Source organism: Drosophila simulans, chromosome 2R (assembly GCF_016746395.2).
Source record: "Drosophila simulans strain w501 chromosome 2R, Prin_Dsim_3.1, whole genome shotgun sequence".
In the NCBI taxonomy this organism is placed as follows: Eukaryota; Metazoa; Arthropoda; class Insecta; order Diptera; family Drosophilidae; genus Drosophila; species Drosophila simulans.
The window spans coordinates 5,810,344-5,827,933 of NC_052521.2; the positions used below are offsets into that span (position 1 = coordinate 5,810,344).

The 17,590-nt window shown below is 42.8% G+C and overlaps 6 protein-coding genes across 7 annotated transcripts; 4 read left to right on the forward strand and 2 right to left on the reverse strand.

Annotated features, from left to right (window-relative positions):
* The first annotated feature begins 24 nt into the window (after positions 1-24).
* LOC6733530 (larval cuticle protein 3) lies at positions 25-689 on the forward strand. The gene is made up of 2 exons (XM_002080549.4): positions 25-176; positions 233-689. The coding sequence occupies exons 1-2, from the start codon at positions 165-167 to the stop codon at positions 557-559; spliced, it is 339 nt and encodes a 112-aa protein (XP_002080585.1). The 5' UTR covers positions 25-164; the 3' UTR covers positions 560-689.
* Positions 690-2,520: 1,831 nt separating this feature from the next.
* On the forward strand, positions 2,521-3,165 carry LOC6740386 (larval cuticle protein 4). Its single transcript, XM_002080550.4, has 2 exons — positions 2,521-2,634; positions 2,692-3,165. The coding sequence occupies exons 1-2, from the start codon at positions 2,623-2,625 to the stop codon at positions 3,016-3,018; spliced, it is 339 nt and encodes a 112-aa protein (XP_002080586.1). The 5' UTR covers positions 2,521-2,622; the 3' UTR covers positions 3,019-3,165.
* A 1,172-nt stretch (positions 3,166-4,337) lies between these two features.
* On the reverse strand, positions 4,338-7,745 carry LOC6733532 (probable cytochrome P450 4ad1). 2 transcript variants are annotated; one of them, XM_016167256.3, is made up of 9 exons: positions 7,527-7,745; positions 6,668-6,777; positions 6,335-6,614; positions 5,689-5,758; positions 5,504-5,630; positions 5,283-5,444; positions 4,924-5,164; positions 4,687-4,869; positions 4,338-4,631 (listed from the first exon to the last, which is right to left on the reverse strand). In XM_016167256.3, the coding sequence occupies exons 1-9, from the start codon at positions 7,690-7,692 to the stop codon at positions 4,420-4,422; spliced, it is 1,551 nt and encodes a 516-aa protein (XP_016026496.1). In that variant the 5' UTR covers positions 7,693-7,745; the 3' UTR covers positions 4,338-4,419. The 2 variants fall into 2 exon arrangements, with proteins under 2 accessions (XP_016026496.1, XP_044778512.1); XM_044922577.1 differs by lacking the exons at positions 6,335-6,614; positions 6,668-6,777; positions 7,527-7,745 and adding an exon at positions 5,850-5,868.
* Positions 7,746-9,687: 1,942 nt separating this feature from the next.
* On the forward strand, positions 9,688-12,141 carry LOC6733533 (cytochrome P450 4e2). The gene is made up of 6 exons (XM_016167640.3): positions 9,688-9,918; positions 10,338-10,447; positions 10,507-10,856; positions 10,915-11,284; positions 11,346-11,520; positions 11,581-12,141. Exons 1-6 carry the CDS (start codon positions 9,759-9,761, stop codon positions 11,994-11,996), a joined length of 1,581 nt encoding a protein of 526 aa, XP_016026497.1. The 5' UTR covers positions 9,688-9,758; the 3' UTR covers positions 11,997-12,141.
* A 131-nt stretch (positions 12,142-12,272) lies between these two features.
* LOC6739351 (probable cytochrome P450 4e1) lies at positions 12,273-14,922 on the forward strand. The gene is made up of 6 exons (XM_002076221.4): positions 12,273-12,644; positions 12,964-13,073; positions 13,133-13,482; positions 13,555-13,924; positions 13,990-14,164; positions 14,219-14,922. Exons 1-6 carry the CDS (start codon positions 12,485-12,487, stop codon positions 14,635-14,637), a joined length of 1,584 nt encoding a protein of 527 aa, XP_002076257.1. The 5' UTR covers positions 12,273-12,484; the 3' UTR covers positions 14,638-14,922.
* Positions 14,678-16,943, reverse strand: LOC6733535 (maltase A1). Its single transcript, XM_002080554.4, has 3 exons — positions 15,589-16,943; positions 15,011-15,206; positions 14,678-14,951 (listed from the first exon to the last, which is right to left on the reverse strand). Exons 1-3 carry the CDS (start codon positions 16,916-16,918, stop codon positions 14,744-14,746), a joined length of 1,734 nt encoding a protein of 577 aa, XP_002080590.2. The 5' UTR covers positions 16,919-16,943; the 3' UTR covers positions 14,678-14,743.
* Between the last annotated feature and the right edge of the window lie 647 nt (positions 16,944-17,590).

Consider the following 17,590-nt stretch of genomic DNA (forward strand, 5'->3'; position numbering starts at 1 on the left):
AGTCAACTAATTTGCATCCCAGACGGTTTTTATTATATGCATCGCATTGACTTAATTATAATACGCACATTGCATCAGCATTTGATGATATATAAGCACCGATTTGAGCATAGAATGTCATCAGTCTTAGAAGATTTCTAGTCCGACAATCCACCCAAATCAAAATGTTCAAGATCGTAAGTATGCCTTGAGGAGCGTCGGGACTTCGCCGTCTAATCCTGGATTATCCTAGCTGCTTGTCTGCGCCCTCGCCGCCCTGGTGGCCGCCAACGCCAATGTGGAGGTCAAGGAGCTGGTCAACGATGTGCAGGCCGATGGCTTTGTCAGCAAGTTGGCCCTCGACGACGGATCTGCCTCCTCCGCCACCGGAGACATCCACGGCAACATCGACGGAGTCTTCGAGTGGATCTCCCCCGAGGGTGTCCATGTGCGAGTGAGCTACAAGGCCGACGAGAACGGATACCAGCCCCAGAGTGACCTGCTGCCCACTCCTCCTCCGATCCCAGCTGCCATCCTGAAGGCTATCGCCTACATCGAGGCTAACCCCAGCAAGAACTAAGTGAACCCGCCGACTAGGAACATGGAAAATTGGAGACAGCTAGGTTGAGTTTGGATATCTCTCACCAGCTGTTTTAAATTTAAGAAAAATGTTATCGAATTCGAAAATAAATTAAACCTTGCAATATAAACCAAGTGCATGTTTTTTGTAAAACAGATTTGTATTTGCCAGATAGATTAAATAGAAGGCTCCCGTTAATATAATGTACATATAAGAAGGTACAATTAGATGATTAAAACTACTCAAAGACACTTTGGCCTTCATTAAATTACAATTGTGTTGTAAAGGGAATCTAATACGAAAAGAGGTTAAATTAAAAGTGCTTTAAAGCATCTAAAATAAATTAAAGCAATACAAAAATTTAGCTGTTTTAAATTTAAGAAAAATGTTATCGAATTCGAAAATAAATTAAACCTTGCAATATAAACCAAGTGCATGTTTTTTGTAAAACAGATTTGTATTTGCCAGATAGATTAAATAGAAGGCTCCCGTTAATATAATGTACATATAAGAAGGTACAATTAGATGATTAAAACTACTCAAAGACACTTTGGCCTTCATTAAATTATAACTGTGTTGTAGAGGGAATCTAGTACGAAAAGAGGTTAAATAAAAAATGCTTTAAAGCATCTAAAATAAATTAAAACAATACAAAAATTTAGCTGTCTTAAATTTAAGAAAAATGTTATCGAATTCGAAAATAAATTAAACCTTGCAATATAAACCAAGTGCATGTTTTTTGTAAAACAGATTTGTATTTGCCAGATAGATTAAATAGAAGGCTCCCGTTAATATAATGTACATATAAGAAGGTACAATTAGATGATTAAAACTACTCAAAGACACTTTGGCCTTCATTAAATTATAACTGAGTTGTAGAGGGAATCTAGTACGAAAAGAGGTTAAATAAAAAATGCTTTAAAGCATCTAAAATAAATTAAAACAATACAAAAATTTAGCCTCGACAAGCCGATTAATTTCATATTTTCGAAAACGGGGTTATACTTAGTTAATATTTTAAGTTAAGCTTGTCAAACTGATGTATCCCAATATCGCAATATGATGAAAATAACGAGGTTCTTTTTATACCCATTATTTGTAGAGTATAAGGGTATACTTGATTTCTTGGAAAGCATGTGTAGGGTATTAGGAAGCGTTTTCGACCCCATAATGTATGAATATTCTTGATCATGATCACTAGCCGAGTCGAATTTATGTTTTTATATTGGGCTTCTTATGTATAAAACTGAAATTGGCATTATCGTGAATCAAGAAGTTAAAATGAAATTATGATATGATAAGATTTTGTAGTGATTTTTGGAGAAATATTAATCAAATTGCTGTGCCTTCGGAGTTTTGATTATATTATTAAATTGTAATTTAAGTGTTTAATAGTGTCTGTGTAGGTAAGAATCGTATACATTGTGTTTGTCAAACCACATGGGAATGTTGATATTAACTTAAGATGAAATTAAAGATAATTAGAGATATGCAAATATGGACACATAATATTAGATTTCCAGTCATTTCGCACATAGTACATCATAGAAACCATATGATGCTCCGAAAAGTATGGTGGACTTACAAGCGGTTCGGAAATAAAGTTTTATTTTCCATTTAATTTAAGCCTCCTAATTAATCAAACTTCTACTATTAGCAGCTCAAACGTTATTCAATCAAGTTATTTTTATTTAATGGGTCTGGACTAATTCTAAGTTATCTGGGTAAATATTCCGGAAGATGTCAAATTATTCCAATGAGGAGGTGGACTTACCCTTTCCGAGTAACCCGATTCTTTTTAGAATAATTACGGTAGCGATTTGCATAGACAATAGAAAGCAAAACGAGTGCAGCAGACGATTTTTATCGCCACCTAGCATGTCACTTGAACCAGTCCGTAAAACCAAACGAGACCTATGCTGGCCGAAATGTTAATTAAAAACGGGTTGCATCAGCTTTGGGATTTCGTGGGGAGTGCGTACAAGCGTATAAAAGCCGAAGAGTGATCCCAAATTGGCATCAGTCTCACGAGTTCTCTAGTCTGACAATCTAACCAAGTCAAAATGTTCAAGATCGTAAGTATCTGAAGATCAAAGCCGGACAGTTCAATGAGTAATCCCGGATTATCCTAGCTGCTTGTCTGCGCCCTCGCCGCCCTGGTGGCCGCCAACGAGAATCCTGAGGTCAAGGAGCTGGTCAACGATGTCCAAGCCGATGGCTTCGTGAGCAAGTTGGTCCTGGACAACGGATCTGCTGCTTCTGCTACCGGAGATGTCCACGGAAACATCGACGGAGTTTTCGAGTGGGTCTCACCCGAGGGCGAGCACGTCCGTGTGAGCTACAAGGCCGACGAGAACGGATACCAGCCCCAGAGCGACCTGCTGCCCACTCCTCCTCCAATCCCAGAGGCCATCCTTAAGGCCATCGCCTACATCGAGGCCCATCCCAGCAAGGAATAAGCAACCGACACGACTAGGACCCAATTTCGAATCGGAGGTGCAACTCCAATGACCTTGCCCTCTAACCCTTAGAATTTAAACAGCATGCTGACATTATAAGTGATTATCGAGTTAGAAAATAAATTCGATACTCTTTGGCAAAAATTATATTTAGATGTGGTCTTAATTCTCTGATGCGAGCACGAGTTACCTGGCCGCTGATTTATTTTGGCTGAGAGAATAAACGCTGCTTCAGACTATCACGAACTGTCTGGATGTTACCTGATTGATCTTAGCCAATAGTAACCTGTTTAATTAGCGATACATGAATTGAAGACCATCAAACCAGATTTGGGTATAAATTTGGTCTGTTTATTACAGTTTTAAGTGCAATAAAATATTTTATTAAACAAAAGTCATGGCTGAGCAAAATATAACCGGAGGGGGATTGCTAGCTTCTGTTTGGCAGGCGCATCACATTTACTCTTTTATATTTAAAATGTTAAAATAACAGTAAAGAACGATATAGTGAAATTTACGAATACTAATTGTTATTATTACCCGGTTTAAATGTTGCTGGTATGCCGTTTGAAATTGGAAAGACAAATATTAAAATAACCATTTCATTGAAAGTGTTGCTGTGCCAAATTGAGACGCTTTGAGAGCGTTACACTGGAAAAAACCCTGATGCAAGCATCACTTAAACGATCGACTACCTGGTATAAAATACCTTGCACATTGTCAATCATAACCTTCTAATCTAGGAGTAAAATGTTCTCAGAACTCTGCAGCATCCTTCAAAATGTAAATGCTAGTCCATGTATCATGTTAATATCGTGTATCAAATAGTCGATACTCTGTAGGCGTCTCTTGTTTAATTCTGTAATAGTTTCTATCTCATCTAAAAGTTAGGCCACGTTTTCGAACGTTATTAATAAAACAATTTTGAATGACACTTTCTATTTCATCCATGGTTTTAGACACTTGATAATAAGTTAACTAATCCAGTGGTCTGTTTTGGCAAACATTTTTTTATAAGCATGAAACATTATAGATTGTACAAATCGAACAGGTGTTTCTATGCGGCTGGGATCTGCACATCCCACTTTTATTAGTAGTGCGAACTCAATTCCGTTTTGCAATAAAATAAAAGCCAAGCTGGTGATCTGCTCGAACCGAATATTAATTAACACCAAATAAGCAAATGCCTGCAAATTAACATGAAATGTTTGCAAAGTCAACTTTGATAATTAGCAAGAAAATAATTATGAGAACTGTTCAAAACGGGTTATAATGGTCACAGAAATGCGAATTGTGGAGAATATAAAGTAGTTTTCAAGTTCGTATAAAGAGTAAAAGTAAAAATGTATTTTATTTTGTTTAAATGAATACAATCAATTTATAGGTTGCTTTAATGTTAATTCATCGCTTTCTAAGCCTAATCTGGATACCATTTTCCGACTTAAGCGTGACACGAATATTCAACACTGGATCGTACTCGCTCTGTGGGACACAATCCTCGCGGGAATGGTCGTTGATTCCCGGAGGAAGTCCATCCACGGCAGGCAGAATTTCGAAGCGGCGCAGCAACTGGGAGAGCAGAGCCTTCATCTGGTACATGGCGAACTTCTCGGCTGCAAAAACAATATAAATTAGTGAAATTAACTATCTAACCCAATGAATACTAACCAATACAGCGCCTTGGACCTGCACTAAATGGAACGCTCTTGAAAGCCTCGATGCCCACGTTTCCAGTTGGGTTCTCGAACCTCTCTGGCCGGAATGTGCAGGGTTCGTCGAAGTACTTTTCGTTGTAGCCCATGGCAATGAGGCACATGATCACCGTGGTCCGCTTGGCCACCTTGGTGCCATCTAAAGGAATCGGAGAATATAATATGCAAAACCCACATTTCGGGCATTACTTACTGATATCGATGGGCTTGCGGTTCGTTCGAGCAATCAGTGGGACAGATGGGTACAAGCGCAGGGTCTCCCTAATAACCAGCTCTAGATAATGCATCTGATCCAGCCGAGCCAAGTCCGCCTCCCCCGCGAAGTTCTCACCAAAGATGCGCCGCTGTTCCTCGGCAGCCTTTTGCTGAATCTCCGAGTGACGGGAAAGGGTGTACAGCGTGAATGATATGGCGGCGGCAATGGGATCGTGACCCTATATAAAAATGTTGATTAATAGTATTAATGTCATATGCAACAAGTACTAACTCATTTAGGAATGTTTTTACATACTTGCTGATGAGCAAGGGTTAATATATTTAAGTGCTACGTACCGTAAATATAAATGTGGACATTTCCTCGATAATCTCGCGCTCCTTGAGGGCTCGCCCATCGAGCTTGGCGGTCAGCAGGACGTCCAGGAAGGGTTTGTTGATTGGCTGGCCCTGCTGGCACGTGTTTTCCGCAGCCAACTGGTGTCGCCGTTGCGAGATAATCTGCGAGGTAATCAGCTTTCGAGTTTTATTAATTCTTGCCCTATATTGGCTGAATTTACCCGATTCAGTTCGCTGCGCAGGAGCGACAGAGCCCGGCGCTGCTTCATGTAGTAGGAGGTGAGGCGGAAGAGGGCGTCGAACCGCTTCACGATGCTGAAGGTGCGTTCCTGGACCACATCGCATAAGCTGGGAAAGGGAGGGGGGAATTAAGAGCTTAGTCCCGGGACTCCTCGGATGAACTTACTCCTTGATGGCACCATGCAAATCCGAGGGCTCTCCATTCAGCGAGCTGCTGTCCTGGCCAGTGGCGTTTTCTGTCGGAAAAAATGAAGAGAGGGTGAAGAGTTGCAGATCCGAGCTTACTAAATGAACCCGAACGAATCCCGAAAAATCCCAATAAATTACCAACGGTTAACTGAAAAATCCTTCAAATCCTTCGCCCCACAAGATGCAAGCAGAGTGTGTATCAATGGGCGCGATTGCCTCGACCGCGAAACTTTTCCGCCCGCACAATCTGCGGCACTTGTACCCATTTCCTATGCAATAAATCTTTTTTATAAAACGTTCATAATAAATTACAAAAAATAACAGAGCGAGGCGCCCGAGGAGCGAAACGCGGCCGAAAAAACGACTTGACAAATGTGTAAAGTTTGGCAATCGTACACATAGAGGAAATGTATAAGTCTACTCTGTCTGGCCAAAAAAATGCCTATATTCTGACGAGAATGGAATATTTGCAAATTAGGAATTTTAAAGTTAAAGTTATTAGTTATTATACAATGGTATTGATTTACGTGAAAAGATGGGTAACAACGTTTTTTGCTGTGCACGTAAAATTGTTCTGCAAAATTGCGATGCCAGGTTCAATAAACAAGTGCACCCCCACTCACCACACACAATATCCAGGGTACACTTAGCCACCAGCTCCTGGGCATCGAAGACTTCCTGTGTATCCGACAGTCCGTCGAGTTTCTGGACGAACTGTCCTCCCGTCCGGTGGACCACTCGCAGGTAACCCTCGATGGCCGAGCGCTCGAAGGCGGGGACGTAAAGCTTCTGGTGCTTCAGCCAGCGGGCACCGGAACTGGTGAGGAGGCCATCGCCCAGCCAGGGCCTCAGAAAGGAGTACAAGTGCTCCTTGTACAGCAGCGATGAGCTCGACAGGATGTTCTGCAGGCCAAACACAATGAGCTGATGGATGATGGGCGCGGTGGGGCACTCACCTGAATTTCAGCCGGGTCACTCAGCATCATGTGGTACTGCAGGAAGACCAGGGAGCGGAATCCCTGGAAGTCATATTTCCGACAATATTGCAGGACCTTTTTGGGGTATTCTGTGGGAGACAGATAGAGTTGATGAGCCCACAACACTTTAGCTACCAGCCCCAAAGGCCTCGTTTGCGGAGCATTACAGCTGCAGTTGTGCAGAATATTCCGCAAATTAGGCTTCAAGTCAATTTTGGTAGTTGCAATCAATTTTCTTGCACTTCTGCCCAGTTTAGTGTGCCTCGGGTAATCATATTACTAATTGTAGCTCTGGACAGTAAACAATCACTGCAACCGAGTAATTTTACATTTTTTCGAACGTCTTCTTGAAGCCATGACAGAGCAATCTAAGCTGGCATAAAAATAACAAATAATAACAATCCCACAACAATGTGCAGCTCTTGCCAGTCCATATTGAAATGGAACCCCAGCCGAGCAGGAGCAGAATTATATCATCGAAAGTATAGTGCACCATCGCTTTTCCCCTGGGCATTGTGCATTTGAAATGATTACTTTAGGCACGAGCAGGGAAGGGCGGAAAACAGGACCGAATTTATTCAGCTGTGCGAGGAAAGGCACTCGGGAAATGTGCACGGAGCTTGATGATGAAAGCTGCAGCAAATATTACAATAAATAAGTCGAGGAAATCAGCACAATCCGAGATGAAATCCAAATGTGCAACTCGATACCACCGGGAAATGAACGCATTGAATCGCTGCAAGTTCCCAGGTGCTTGCGGATTCGGTCAGAGCCACGACTTTGGCATTAAACGTTGAAGAGTTCATAAATATAGGCAGGCTAGTTGGCCAGTACTCACCGGCTGGCTTGAGACCGAACTGGAACAGGTTACCCACGAAGGGGTATGGCGTGGGTCCTGGTATCATCTCCATGATGCCAGCCATGTGGTCTATGTAGTTGAATATCCTCACTCCCTTGAACACCAAAATGGTGGCCAAAATGATGGCGATGGCTATTAGGAACATGATGCCGCCCAACTGTTCTCGCTCGCAATGTCGCACAGACTGGTTTGCCGTAACTTTCGCAAATTAGTCGGTGACCAATTTTCGCCCGATTATAGCTATGATAGCTTATCTGAACTTTATGCATTTTATTTATTTTTTGTTGCTTGCAATCGATGTACTATTAACATAGTACTTTATTGCCGTCGGTAATTGATAAATATGAATATTGTGGACTACCTGGTGGGAATTGACTCACTGAACTGATGACGTGTGGGTCTAAAGGCCTTCTGGTATCGCCAGAAGATATGGGGCCAATAAACGATTGTTAGTCGCTTTGTGATAATGAATTAGGGCGGTAGCCAAAACTTTTGACACGCAATAATTATGAATAGGGACACTTTCGATTGAGGGTTCCGAAAGCGAGATTAACAAGCGGAACGATAAGCTGTTCAACATAGTTAACGCAAAAGGTCAAATAGATAACTTTGGGAAAAGTAATCAGATTTTTAAGGTCGTTATACAGATTGATATTGGCAATTAAATACACATAAATTTGAAAATAAAATTTGATTGATATTTATACATTAACCAGACGATCATGAATTTGCAATTTATAAATTCACTTTAAAACATTTTATTATCAATAGGGAATTTCAATGGCTACACAGCATTGAATTTTAAAACAAATCGTTAGAGATAGATAATTTCCAAGATAAGAATTTTTAATTTCATCCTGTATATATATCAGTCGCATTCGCACACACTCCTAGTGCGATTCGTCACTACGTGGAATGCCGTCCAAAGTGACTTATTTAATTTAGCAAACTAAATAAATCTTCATGCTATTCATTTTGATGTAAACTCACGAATTTTCTTGTTTTTGAACGGCTTTTTATAAAAGCATATTTTTACGAATTATTGCACTTCCCATATACTTTAATAAATATTTAATACTACAAGTCGTTATAAAAATATTCTTGTTTTTTGTTCCCGTGCATATGGGGTGTGTATTCATTTAGCAGGAAGCGTTATCGACCTTCTTAAGTGTACGTTATTTTTGTCCGTATGTCGGTTCGACTGTGTATCCATATGAAGGTGATATGAATCACGCCAACTCTATCGAAACATTTATCGTATTTGATAAATAATTTGACAAAAAAATTTTATAAATAAATATATAGGCATAAATATAAAAGATGTGCCTTCCGATGACTTAGAGCATAAATTATTATAAATCATATATAATACTTCTTTGACAACATATAATTTCGGTTTTTATTTGATTTGACGACATTATTTAATATCTGCCATAGGAGAAGTCGTAACCATAAAAGTTTATTATTTTCGATCTATGAAGTTATAATTTAATTTATAAATATGCAATTATACTTTTGCAAGAAGGCCAACAGGGGCTATTGCATTCAGAAAAGTTCACTGTATAAACATCTCCACACCTTGCCTTTATCTTGATCTTGTTGCATTATATTAGTGTTAAATAATTATGCATTTTTGACATGTAAATGTAAATTTGCAGTGGATTTTACCTTACGTTTGTGGCTTCTACCAAATTGGAGGCCTGCTGATAAGCTAAGAAGAGCAAGCGACTCTCTCTCTTCTCTTTTATTTGCGTAAGAGTAATCTTAAAAACATTCTGCAAACATAATGTGTTCATCAATGCACTCGACTTCGTTTTCTTGTTGTGAGCGAACGTTTATCAACGTTTGTCTTATCCCATTGTTTGCCGCCATAAAACAATATATAGTGGATACAGATTTAAAAAAGTTAACTGTTACACATTTAAGTGCAGTATCGAAAACTATTGGTTCCCCATCTCATCTAACGATTAATCAGGGGGCTCATCTTAAAAAACCTGATATTGATTCGGCAAGTCATGCTGAAAGCACCAAAATATTTACTTATATTCGGGAGACTACAGTTGGATTAGGAAAACGGTAGGAAAGAGAGCAAGCAAGGGAGCTAGCTGGTATGGGTATCTCTCGTATTTAAACCGCCCGCCGGCCCAAATAAGCTCTCATATTTCCAGTGATTCGCGGACTGGACGGTTGTCTTCGAACTCGCGATCGAAAATGTGGTTCGTGTTGTATATTTTTCTGGCCCTGCCACTGCTGCTGGTTGCCTATCTGGAGTTGAGCACATTCCGGCGGAGAAGAGTGCTTAACAAGTTCAACGGCCCAAGCGGCCTGCCACTGATGGGAAACGCTCATCAAATGGGCAAGAATCCGTCAGGTGGGTTTTCCATAGGAGTCGGATAGGTCGTGGTTTTAGCCACGCAGAGGACACACCTGAAATTACCCATCTCGAATAGCGTTGTGACTGAGGTAACTGCGCATCGAATCTACTCAGCGGCGAGGCTATTCCAGTAAGGTTGTTTTGGGCCAGCGACTTTATGACCGGAAAACAAGGGTGTTAACTATCAGTTAATGGGGCTACTGGCACTCGTAGAAATGGGCTAATCGTAGGCTAGGTCGAGAATCGCAAAAATAATGCCGAGGCTTTGATTTGTGTTGTGCAATATGCGATGTATGTATTTTACTGCGCTAATGAATACTGAAAATCGCGTGCCAAAAACAAACAATGATTACCTACGGAATACCGATATTGGTACGCGATCCGCCTACTAATGGCTTTTTCTCACGTCTATATAGAAATACTCGACACGGTTTTCTCCTGGTGGCATCAGTATGGAAAAGACAACTTCGTCTTTTGGATTGGAACGTATTCTAATGTATTGGTCACCAGCTCCAAGTACCTTGAAGTGAGTTGCAGCGAATTTCCAACAATCATGATGACTCTAATATTTTCGTACTTCTTCAGTTCATACTCAGCAGTCAGACGCTGATCACAAAGTCCGACATTTATCAACTAACACACCCCTGGCTGGGATTGGGTCTCCTCACCAGTACTGGCAGCAAGTGGCACAAACACCGCAAGATGATCACCCCAGCCTTCCATTTCAACATCCTGCAGGACTTCCACGAGGTCATGAACGAGAACTCCACCAAGTTTATCAAGCACTTGAAGACGGTTGCTGCCGGGGACAATATCTTCGACTTCCAGGACCAGGCCCACTATCTGACCCTGGATGTTATTTGCGACACTGCGATGGGTGTGTCCATCAATGCCATGGAAAACCGCAGCTCTTCCATTGTGCAAGCATTCAAAGAGTTAGTTTCGTACTTCTTAGTCGAACCATCAGATTGCATGACTCTTCATCCTTTTCAGTATGTGCTACAACATCAATATGAGAGCCTTCCACCCGCTGAAGCGCAATGAACTGCTGTATCGATTGGCTCCGGACTACCCGGCCTACAGCAGGACTCTGAAGACCCTTCAGGACTTTACCAACGAGATCATCGCTAAGCGCATTGAAGCCCACAAATCGGGTGCAGTTTCGACCAGTACGGGAGATGAGTTCACTCGTAAGAAAATGGCCTTTTTGGACACACTGCTGTCCTCCACTATCGATGGTCGTCCCCTGAACTCCAAGGAACTATACGAAGAGGTCTCCACATTTATGTTTGAAGGACATGATACTACCACTTCTGGAGTGTCGTTCGCAGTCTATTTGCTTTCTAGACATCAAGATGAACAGGTTTAGTACATCGCTTGAGACGCCAAATGTTTAAATAACTAATTTTTCCTTTCTATTATAGAGCAAACTAATTAAGGAGCAACGCGAGGTGATGGGTGATTCCGAACTGGGTCGCGATGCCACCTTCCAGGAAATATCCCAAATGAAGTACTTGGATCTCTTTATCAAGGAGGCCCAGCGTGTTTATCCCAGCGTGCCCTTCATTGGACGATATACAGAGAAGGACTATGTTATAGGTAACCATTAATTAAATCAATTTAAAGGGCTTTACATAACAGTACCATACTTGCTTATAGATGGGGATCTCGTACCCAAGGGCACCACACTGAACTTGGGTCTCGTGATGCTGGGTTATAACGAAAAGGTGTTCAAGGATCCCCACAAGTTCCGACCTGAGCGCTTTGAGCTGGAGAAACCAGGACCTTTTGAGTATGTACCCTTCAGCGCTGGACCCCGAAACTGCATTGGTCAGAAGTTCGCCCTGCTGGAGATCAAGACGGTGGTATCCAAGATCATTAGGAACTTCGAGGTGCTTCCCGCTCTGGATGAGCTTGTCTCTAAGGATGGCTATATAAACACCACTATAGGACTTCCTGATGCCGAGAGGAAGAAGCGCGATCCACACCGTCACAAATACGACCCGATTCTATCCGCTGTGCTGACCCTGAAGTCAGAAAATGGTCTATACATTCGACTGAAGGAAAGGCACTAAAGTGTCAATTTATTGATCTCTGTTAAGTTTGGTGCTTGAATTTTGCATACCTGGGCTTGTTTAGGTGTGCCGTCCCCACAAATACAATTATTAGGGAGTTGTTAATCACTTCGTCTCATAGAAAACATACAACTTTTTAAACGAACCAACTCGTTTTAATCTTTTGACCATTGGGACTATGTTAATTAGTTTAAAATGGTAACATTTGAAATGATAGTTTCCACACGTGTAAGCCATTTTCAAAACAAATGTGCATCAAGAAACTGAATCGCGGCATAATGGAAAGTCATGCTGAATGCCCATAAATGAGTTTCAAATTTGGGAGATAATGTCGTCATAGGCTGCTTACTATTTGTGAGATACAAAGTGCGAGAGACTGAGAACTGTCTGCCGCGACCGGTTGGAGTATTTAAGCAGAGAGTCTTGAGGTTTCTACTCAAATCCGATTCACTCGCTGCACCGATCGGTTGTCTGTGGTCGCATTCAAAATGTGGATCGTACTGTGCGCTTTTCTTGCCCTTCCGCTGTTCTTGGTGACCTATTTCGAGTTTGGACTACTGCGGCGAAAGCGAATGCTGAACAAGTTCCAGGGCCCAAGTATGCTGCCTTTGGTGGGCAATGCCCATCAGATGGGAAAGACTCCCACAGGTAGGTGCTCCATCCGGACAATCTAGACAAATCTCAATGTGTGGGATCAAAGTCTCCTCTAGATAACGTCGCTCGATAGGTGTCTGATCATATAACAATTGTGTACGAATGATAACACTGAGACTTTAATAGTAATTTGGCCCGATCCGTGTGATTTAAATATACTAAAGGTCACTGCAGTGCCGCTCAGATGGGATTAACTAATCAATTCTTCTCAGGGGAAGTCATCAGTCGTTATTTGCTGTATTGAAAACTATGACTTCTATCTAATTGTAGAGCAAGTAATCTTAATATAATTCGTTTTATCTTCGCTCTCCAGAGATTTTGAACCGATTTTTTGGCTGGTGGCATGAGTACGGCAAGGATAACTTTCGTTATTGGATAGGCTACCACTCGAATATTATGGTCACTAGTCCCAAATACATGGAGGTGAGTGTGACATGTTAATATCGCTAGGGCGAGGATGGTACAATGCAGCTTTTGCGCAGTTTATACTTAGCAGTCAGACTCTGATATCCAAGTCCGATGTATATGATCTCACTCACCCATGGCTGGGATTAGGCCTCCTCACCAGTACTGGCAGCAAATGGCACAAACACCGGAAGATGATAACCCCAGCCTTCCACTTCAACATCCTGCGGGACTTTCACGAAGTGATGAACGAGAACTCCTCCAAGTTCATAGATCAGCTGAAGAAGGTGGCAGACGGAGGCAACATCTTCGACTTCCAGGAAGAGGTACATTACTTGACTTTGGACGTTATTTGCGATACAGCGATGGGCGTGTCCATCAATGCCATGGAGAACCGAAGTTCCTCCGTTGTGCAGGCCTTTAAAGAGTATGTATTGTGGGATTATTACCACTTATTACCACTTCCTACAGATTTACATCAATTTTTGTTTACTTGTAGTATTACCTACACCATTAAGATGAGAGCCTTCAGTCCGTGGAAGCGCAACGAATACCTCTTTCGCTTTGCTCCTGAATATCCAGAATATAGTAAAACTCTGAAAACCCTGCAGGACTTTACCAATGAGATAATAGCGAAGAGAATCGAAGTCCGAAAATCAGGGCTTGAAGACGACATCAAGGCTGATGAGTTCTCCCGCAAGAAAATGGCATTTTTGGACACTCTACTGTCATCCACAGTGGATGGACGCCCTCTGACTTCCCAAGAGCTTTACGAGGAAGTTTCCACCTTTATGTTTGAAGGGCATGACACTACAACATCTGGTGTAGGTTTTGCAGTCTACTTACTTTCTCGACATCCAGATGAACAGGTAACCGATTTGAAGAACAAATTTTCACATAGAAATTCTAATAAAATGTTACTTTCGAATTGCAGGAAAAATTATTTAAAGAGCAGTGCGATGTGATGGGCTCCTCTGAACTTGGTCGGGATGCCACATTTCAGGAGATATCCACAATGAAACATTTGGATTTGTTTATAAAGGAGGCGCAACGTCTTTATCCGAGTGTCCCTTTCATTGGACGCTTTACAGAGAAGGACTACGTGATTGGTAAATCTTCGAAACAAATTTAGGCGTTATTAGTAATCAGGAATATGTTTTCAGATGGTGACATTGTGCCGAAAGGCACTACCTTGAACTTGGGCCTTCTTATGTTGGGATACAATGACCGTGTTTTTAAGGATCCTCACAAATTCCAGCCTGAACGCTTCGATCGTGAGAAACCAGGGCCCTTTGAGTATGTGCCATTTAGTGCTGGTCCCCGAAACTGCATTGGACAGAAGTTCGCACTGCTGGAGATCAAGACTGTGGTGTCCAAGATCATTCGGAATTTCGAGGTGCTGCCAGCTCTGGATGAGCTCGTTTCTAAGGATGGCTATATAAGCACAACTCTAGGTCTTCCCCCGGAGGAGAAGAAGAGCCGTGATGCTCACATTCATAAGTATGATCCAATTTTGTCGGCATCCATGACTCTGAAGTCCGAAAATGGTCTGCATCTACGCATGAAGCCGAGGCTTGTATGAATAAACACTTGCATACTTACAGGCTACAAACTTTGATAAGTACATGTATAATTCACATTTTATTTAACATTGCTACTTTATTGTCACTTATTTGAATAAAATTAGCTTAGACTGCCACTAGGACGGTGCCCACATAGGGATTGGCAACGAACTCCGTAGGTTTGATAACATCGCCATCGATGTACTGGGAGCTCAAGGACGTGGTGATGACCTCCGCCTGGGTGCCCAGTCCGTAATACTTGGTCAGGTCCAAGGTCTTGGAGGTGCTGCCCAGGTTGAGAACGATTACATAGAGATCGCTACCGGTCTTTTGACTATTTGAGAGACAAACTATTAGTAATCGAGGCATTCTAATAAAGATAGCTAGACTTGCCGTGAGTAGATGATCACATCGTCGTCGATTGCTTGAATGTTGAGTTCTCCCTGGCGAAAAGATGGTTCCTTGCGCACGCGCACCAGTTTCTTGAAGATCTGCAGGTGGGAACGTGGAGCACGCAGCTGCTGCAGGGCGTTGTTGGTTTTGTAGTCGTCAGCCACTGGCAACCAGGTGTGATCGGCACTGGTGAAGCCTGAAAGTGGTTTATATAAATGGAATATCAATAAGAACTACAATTGGATGAAAAATTCACTGATTTTAAGTGTTGAAATGTCAATGCTACATACTTTCCCCCACAAGGGGCTTCCCATAAGTAAATTTTAGATAAGTTTAATAGAAGTAGCACAAATGTTTTTGTTATCAGATAGAGCTTCTTATCGCACTGCAACGTCAATATATAAAATGTAATCGATTAGTTATTCTATTCAAACGGCTATCATTCTTCGTGCCTTTTATAAATGTTCACATTTGTATTCCAAAAGAATGTCAGATGGACCCTTCAGTGAGGTGATTGCAGAGTCTGTGTAACGCAATCAACCAAATTTTTTGGTTCAGTGTAGTTTGTTCATACATACCTGCTTTGGAGGAGGCGTCCCACTGGTAGGGAGATCGGGCAGGGTCCCTGGATCGGGCGTAGTAGTTGTCGGGATCGGAGTTGCACGCATTCGGGTCCACGGTGTCCTCCCAGCTGATCCAGACGTCGGTCATGCCCAGCTCCTCTCCATTGTAGGTGACCGCGTGGCCGGGCAGAGTCTGCAGCAGGATGTTGATAAGGTCGGTGCGCTGGACACCGAATCGGGAGGCCACTCGCTTGTTGTCGTGGTTGCCCAGCACCCAATTGGCATAAACGCCGGCGGGCATGGCGTCCATCCACTTCTTAATATGATCTACGTAATCTCCGGCCTTAGAGGCGTTGTTGATGCTGGTCAGGAAATCAAAGTTGAAGGGAATGTGGGAGCCGTTCCTTACTCCATTTCCGTAGTAAGTCATGATGTTTTCGAAGCTGGTGTACGCCTCCGTCATCAGCAGCCTCTTATCTCCGCCGTGCTCCACATGAAACTCATCCACCAACTCACGCCACTGGTACACCATGTCAATTGTTTCCGGCATGTCCTGTGTATAGATGTGCTGCGTGTAGCAGTGGTCGTCGGGGTCGGGGCAATTCACGGGGTCGTTGGTCAGAGGCTCGTCCGGATACTGGTTGTACCGATCTAGATCCACCTCAAACAAGTAGGGAACTGCATCGATGCGGAATCCAGAGACTCCCTTTCCCAGCCAGAAGCGAATAACATTCTTCATCTCGTTGACCACGGCCGGATTGCGATAGTTGAGGTCGGCCTGCTGGATGGCAAACTGGTGGAGGTAGTACTGCTGGCGCACCTCGTTCCACTCCCAGGCGCTGTAGCGAAACTCAGAGTTCCAGTTGCTCGGGGGCTCCCGCTCACCAGTCTCGTTGTTGATCTTGCCATCGTGCCAGATGTAGAAGTCCTTGTAGACGGGGTCACTGTCCACCGACTTGGTGAACCATTCGTTTTCGGTACTGGAGTGGTTTGGCACGAAATCCAGGATGATCTTAATGCCCACCTCCTTGGCCTTGGCGATCATGCGCTCAAAGTCCTCCATGGTTCCGTATTCGGGCTGGATCTGGTAGAAGTCCGAAATGTCGTAGCCAAAGTCGACCATGGGCGACTTGAATATGGGCGACAGCCAGGTGCCCGTGAAGCCGATGTCTTTCAGATACTGCAGCTTTTCGGTGACCCCGTTCAGATCACCAATGCCGTCTCCGTCGGAATCCCGGAAGGAGCGCGGGTAGATCTGGTAGTAGTTTCCACTCTCCCACCACTCGGTGGCTCCCACGAAGCCAACGATGGCCAGTAATAGACACGCAGCTGATTGCGGGCGCATTTTGATCGATTTTGTTCGGGCTGGAGAGCTGACAGTGCCTTTTATACTAGTCGATAAGGTGGCTCCTATCGAGATCTGGCCATTTTGAGTGGCCATTTGAATTGCTGTGCAAACAGCTCCCATGAGTTCTCAGGGTGCTCGAGTCGAACCGAAACTGTCATTGTTTTCGTACTCCCAGCGAAGCTTTACGTAAAGCGATTAACCCACTCCCGAATGTCTTCTGATTGCTGGAAAAATACCGATTTTTGCGACAAATATCTTCCGGAATTATTTGTATACCCGTTACCGGTAAGAGTAAGAGGGTATACAGGTTCGTCGAAAATTTATTAGCACAAGCCTTTCCGGTCCGGAATTATGGGAAATAAAGAGCTAAAAAGTTGAGAATAAGGCTTTTGCTTCTAGAAAAGCAAACACATCTATGTAGATGCATCGATGCAGTTCCAAAAGATTTCCACATGCCCTCTTACGGTTAGAAGTAGACTATATCTTTAAAGTAAATATAAAATTAACTAACTTTTAGATTCCGCTGCTGGGATCCAGTCTGAAACCGAAGGTTTTGCATTGTGAGTAATGGGTATCCTATAGACGCAGCACCTGTATTTTCTGTTCTCACTTGTTTTTGTTATGGTAGGCCTTTGAAGTGGGACATTAGTCACCTGATAAGAGCGCAGA

What these genes read in the sequence shown, in the direction of transcription:
- LOC6733532 (XM_016167256.3), bottom strand. Translation starts at nt 7,692, where the DNA reads ATGTTCCTAATAGCCATCGCCATCATTTTGGCCACCATTTTGGTGTTC. An exon ending in GTGACCCGGCTGAAATTCAG is followed by an intron (nt 6,615 to 6,667) that starts GTGAGTGCCCCA and finishes TTTGGCCTGCAG; the next exon opens with AACATCCTGTCGAGCTCATC. An exon ending in CCGCAAGCCCATCGATATCA is followed by an intron (nt 4,870 to 4,923) that starts GTAAGTAATGCC and finishes CGATTCCTTTAG; the next exon opens with ATGGCACCAAGGTGGCCAAG.
- LOC6733533 (XM_016167640.3), top strand. Translation starts at nt 9,759, where the DNA reads ATGTGGTTCGTGTTGTATATTTTTCTGGCCCTGCCACTGCTGCTGGTT. An exon ending in AATGGGCAAGAATCCGTCAG is followed by an intron (nt 9,919 to 10,337) that starts GTGGGTTTTCCA and finishes ACGTCTATATAG; the next exon opens with AAATACTCGACACGGTTTTC. An exon ending in AGAGAAGGACTATGTTATAG is followed by an intron (nt 11,521 to 11,580) that starts GTAACCATTAAT and finishes ACTTGCTTATAG; the next exon opens with ATGGGGATCTCGTACCCAAG.
- LOC6739351 (XM_002076221.4), top strand. Translation starts at nt 12,485, where the DNA reads ATGTGGATCGTACTGTGCGCTTTTCTTGCCCTTCCGCTGTTCTTGGTG. An exon ending in GATGGGAAAGACTCCCACAG is followed by an intron (nt 12,645 to 12,963) that starts GTAGGTGCTCCA and finishes TTCGCTCTCCAG; the next exon opens with AGATTTTGAACCGATTTTTT. An exon ending in GTTGTGCAGGCCTTTAAAGA is followed by an intron (nt 13,483 to 13,554) that starts GTATGTATTGTG and finishes GTTTACTTGTAG; the next exon opens with TATTACCTACACCATTAAGA.
- LOC6733535 (XM_002080554.4), bottom strand. Translation starts at nt 16,918, where the DNA reads ATGCGCCCGCAATCAGCTGCGTGTCTATTACTGGCCATCGTTGGCTTC. An exon ending in GGACGCCTCCTCCAAAGCAG is followed by an intron (nt 15,207 to 15,588) that starts GTATGTATGAAC and finishes AACCACTTTCAG; the next exon opens with GCTTCACCAGTGCCGATCAC. An exon ending in GATGTGATCATCTACTCACG is followed by an intron (nt 14,952 to 15,010) that starts GCAAGTCTAGCT and finishes TCTCTCAAATAG; the next exon opens with TCAAAAGACCGGTAGCGATC.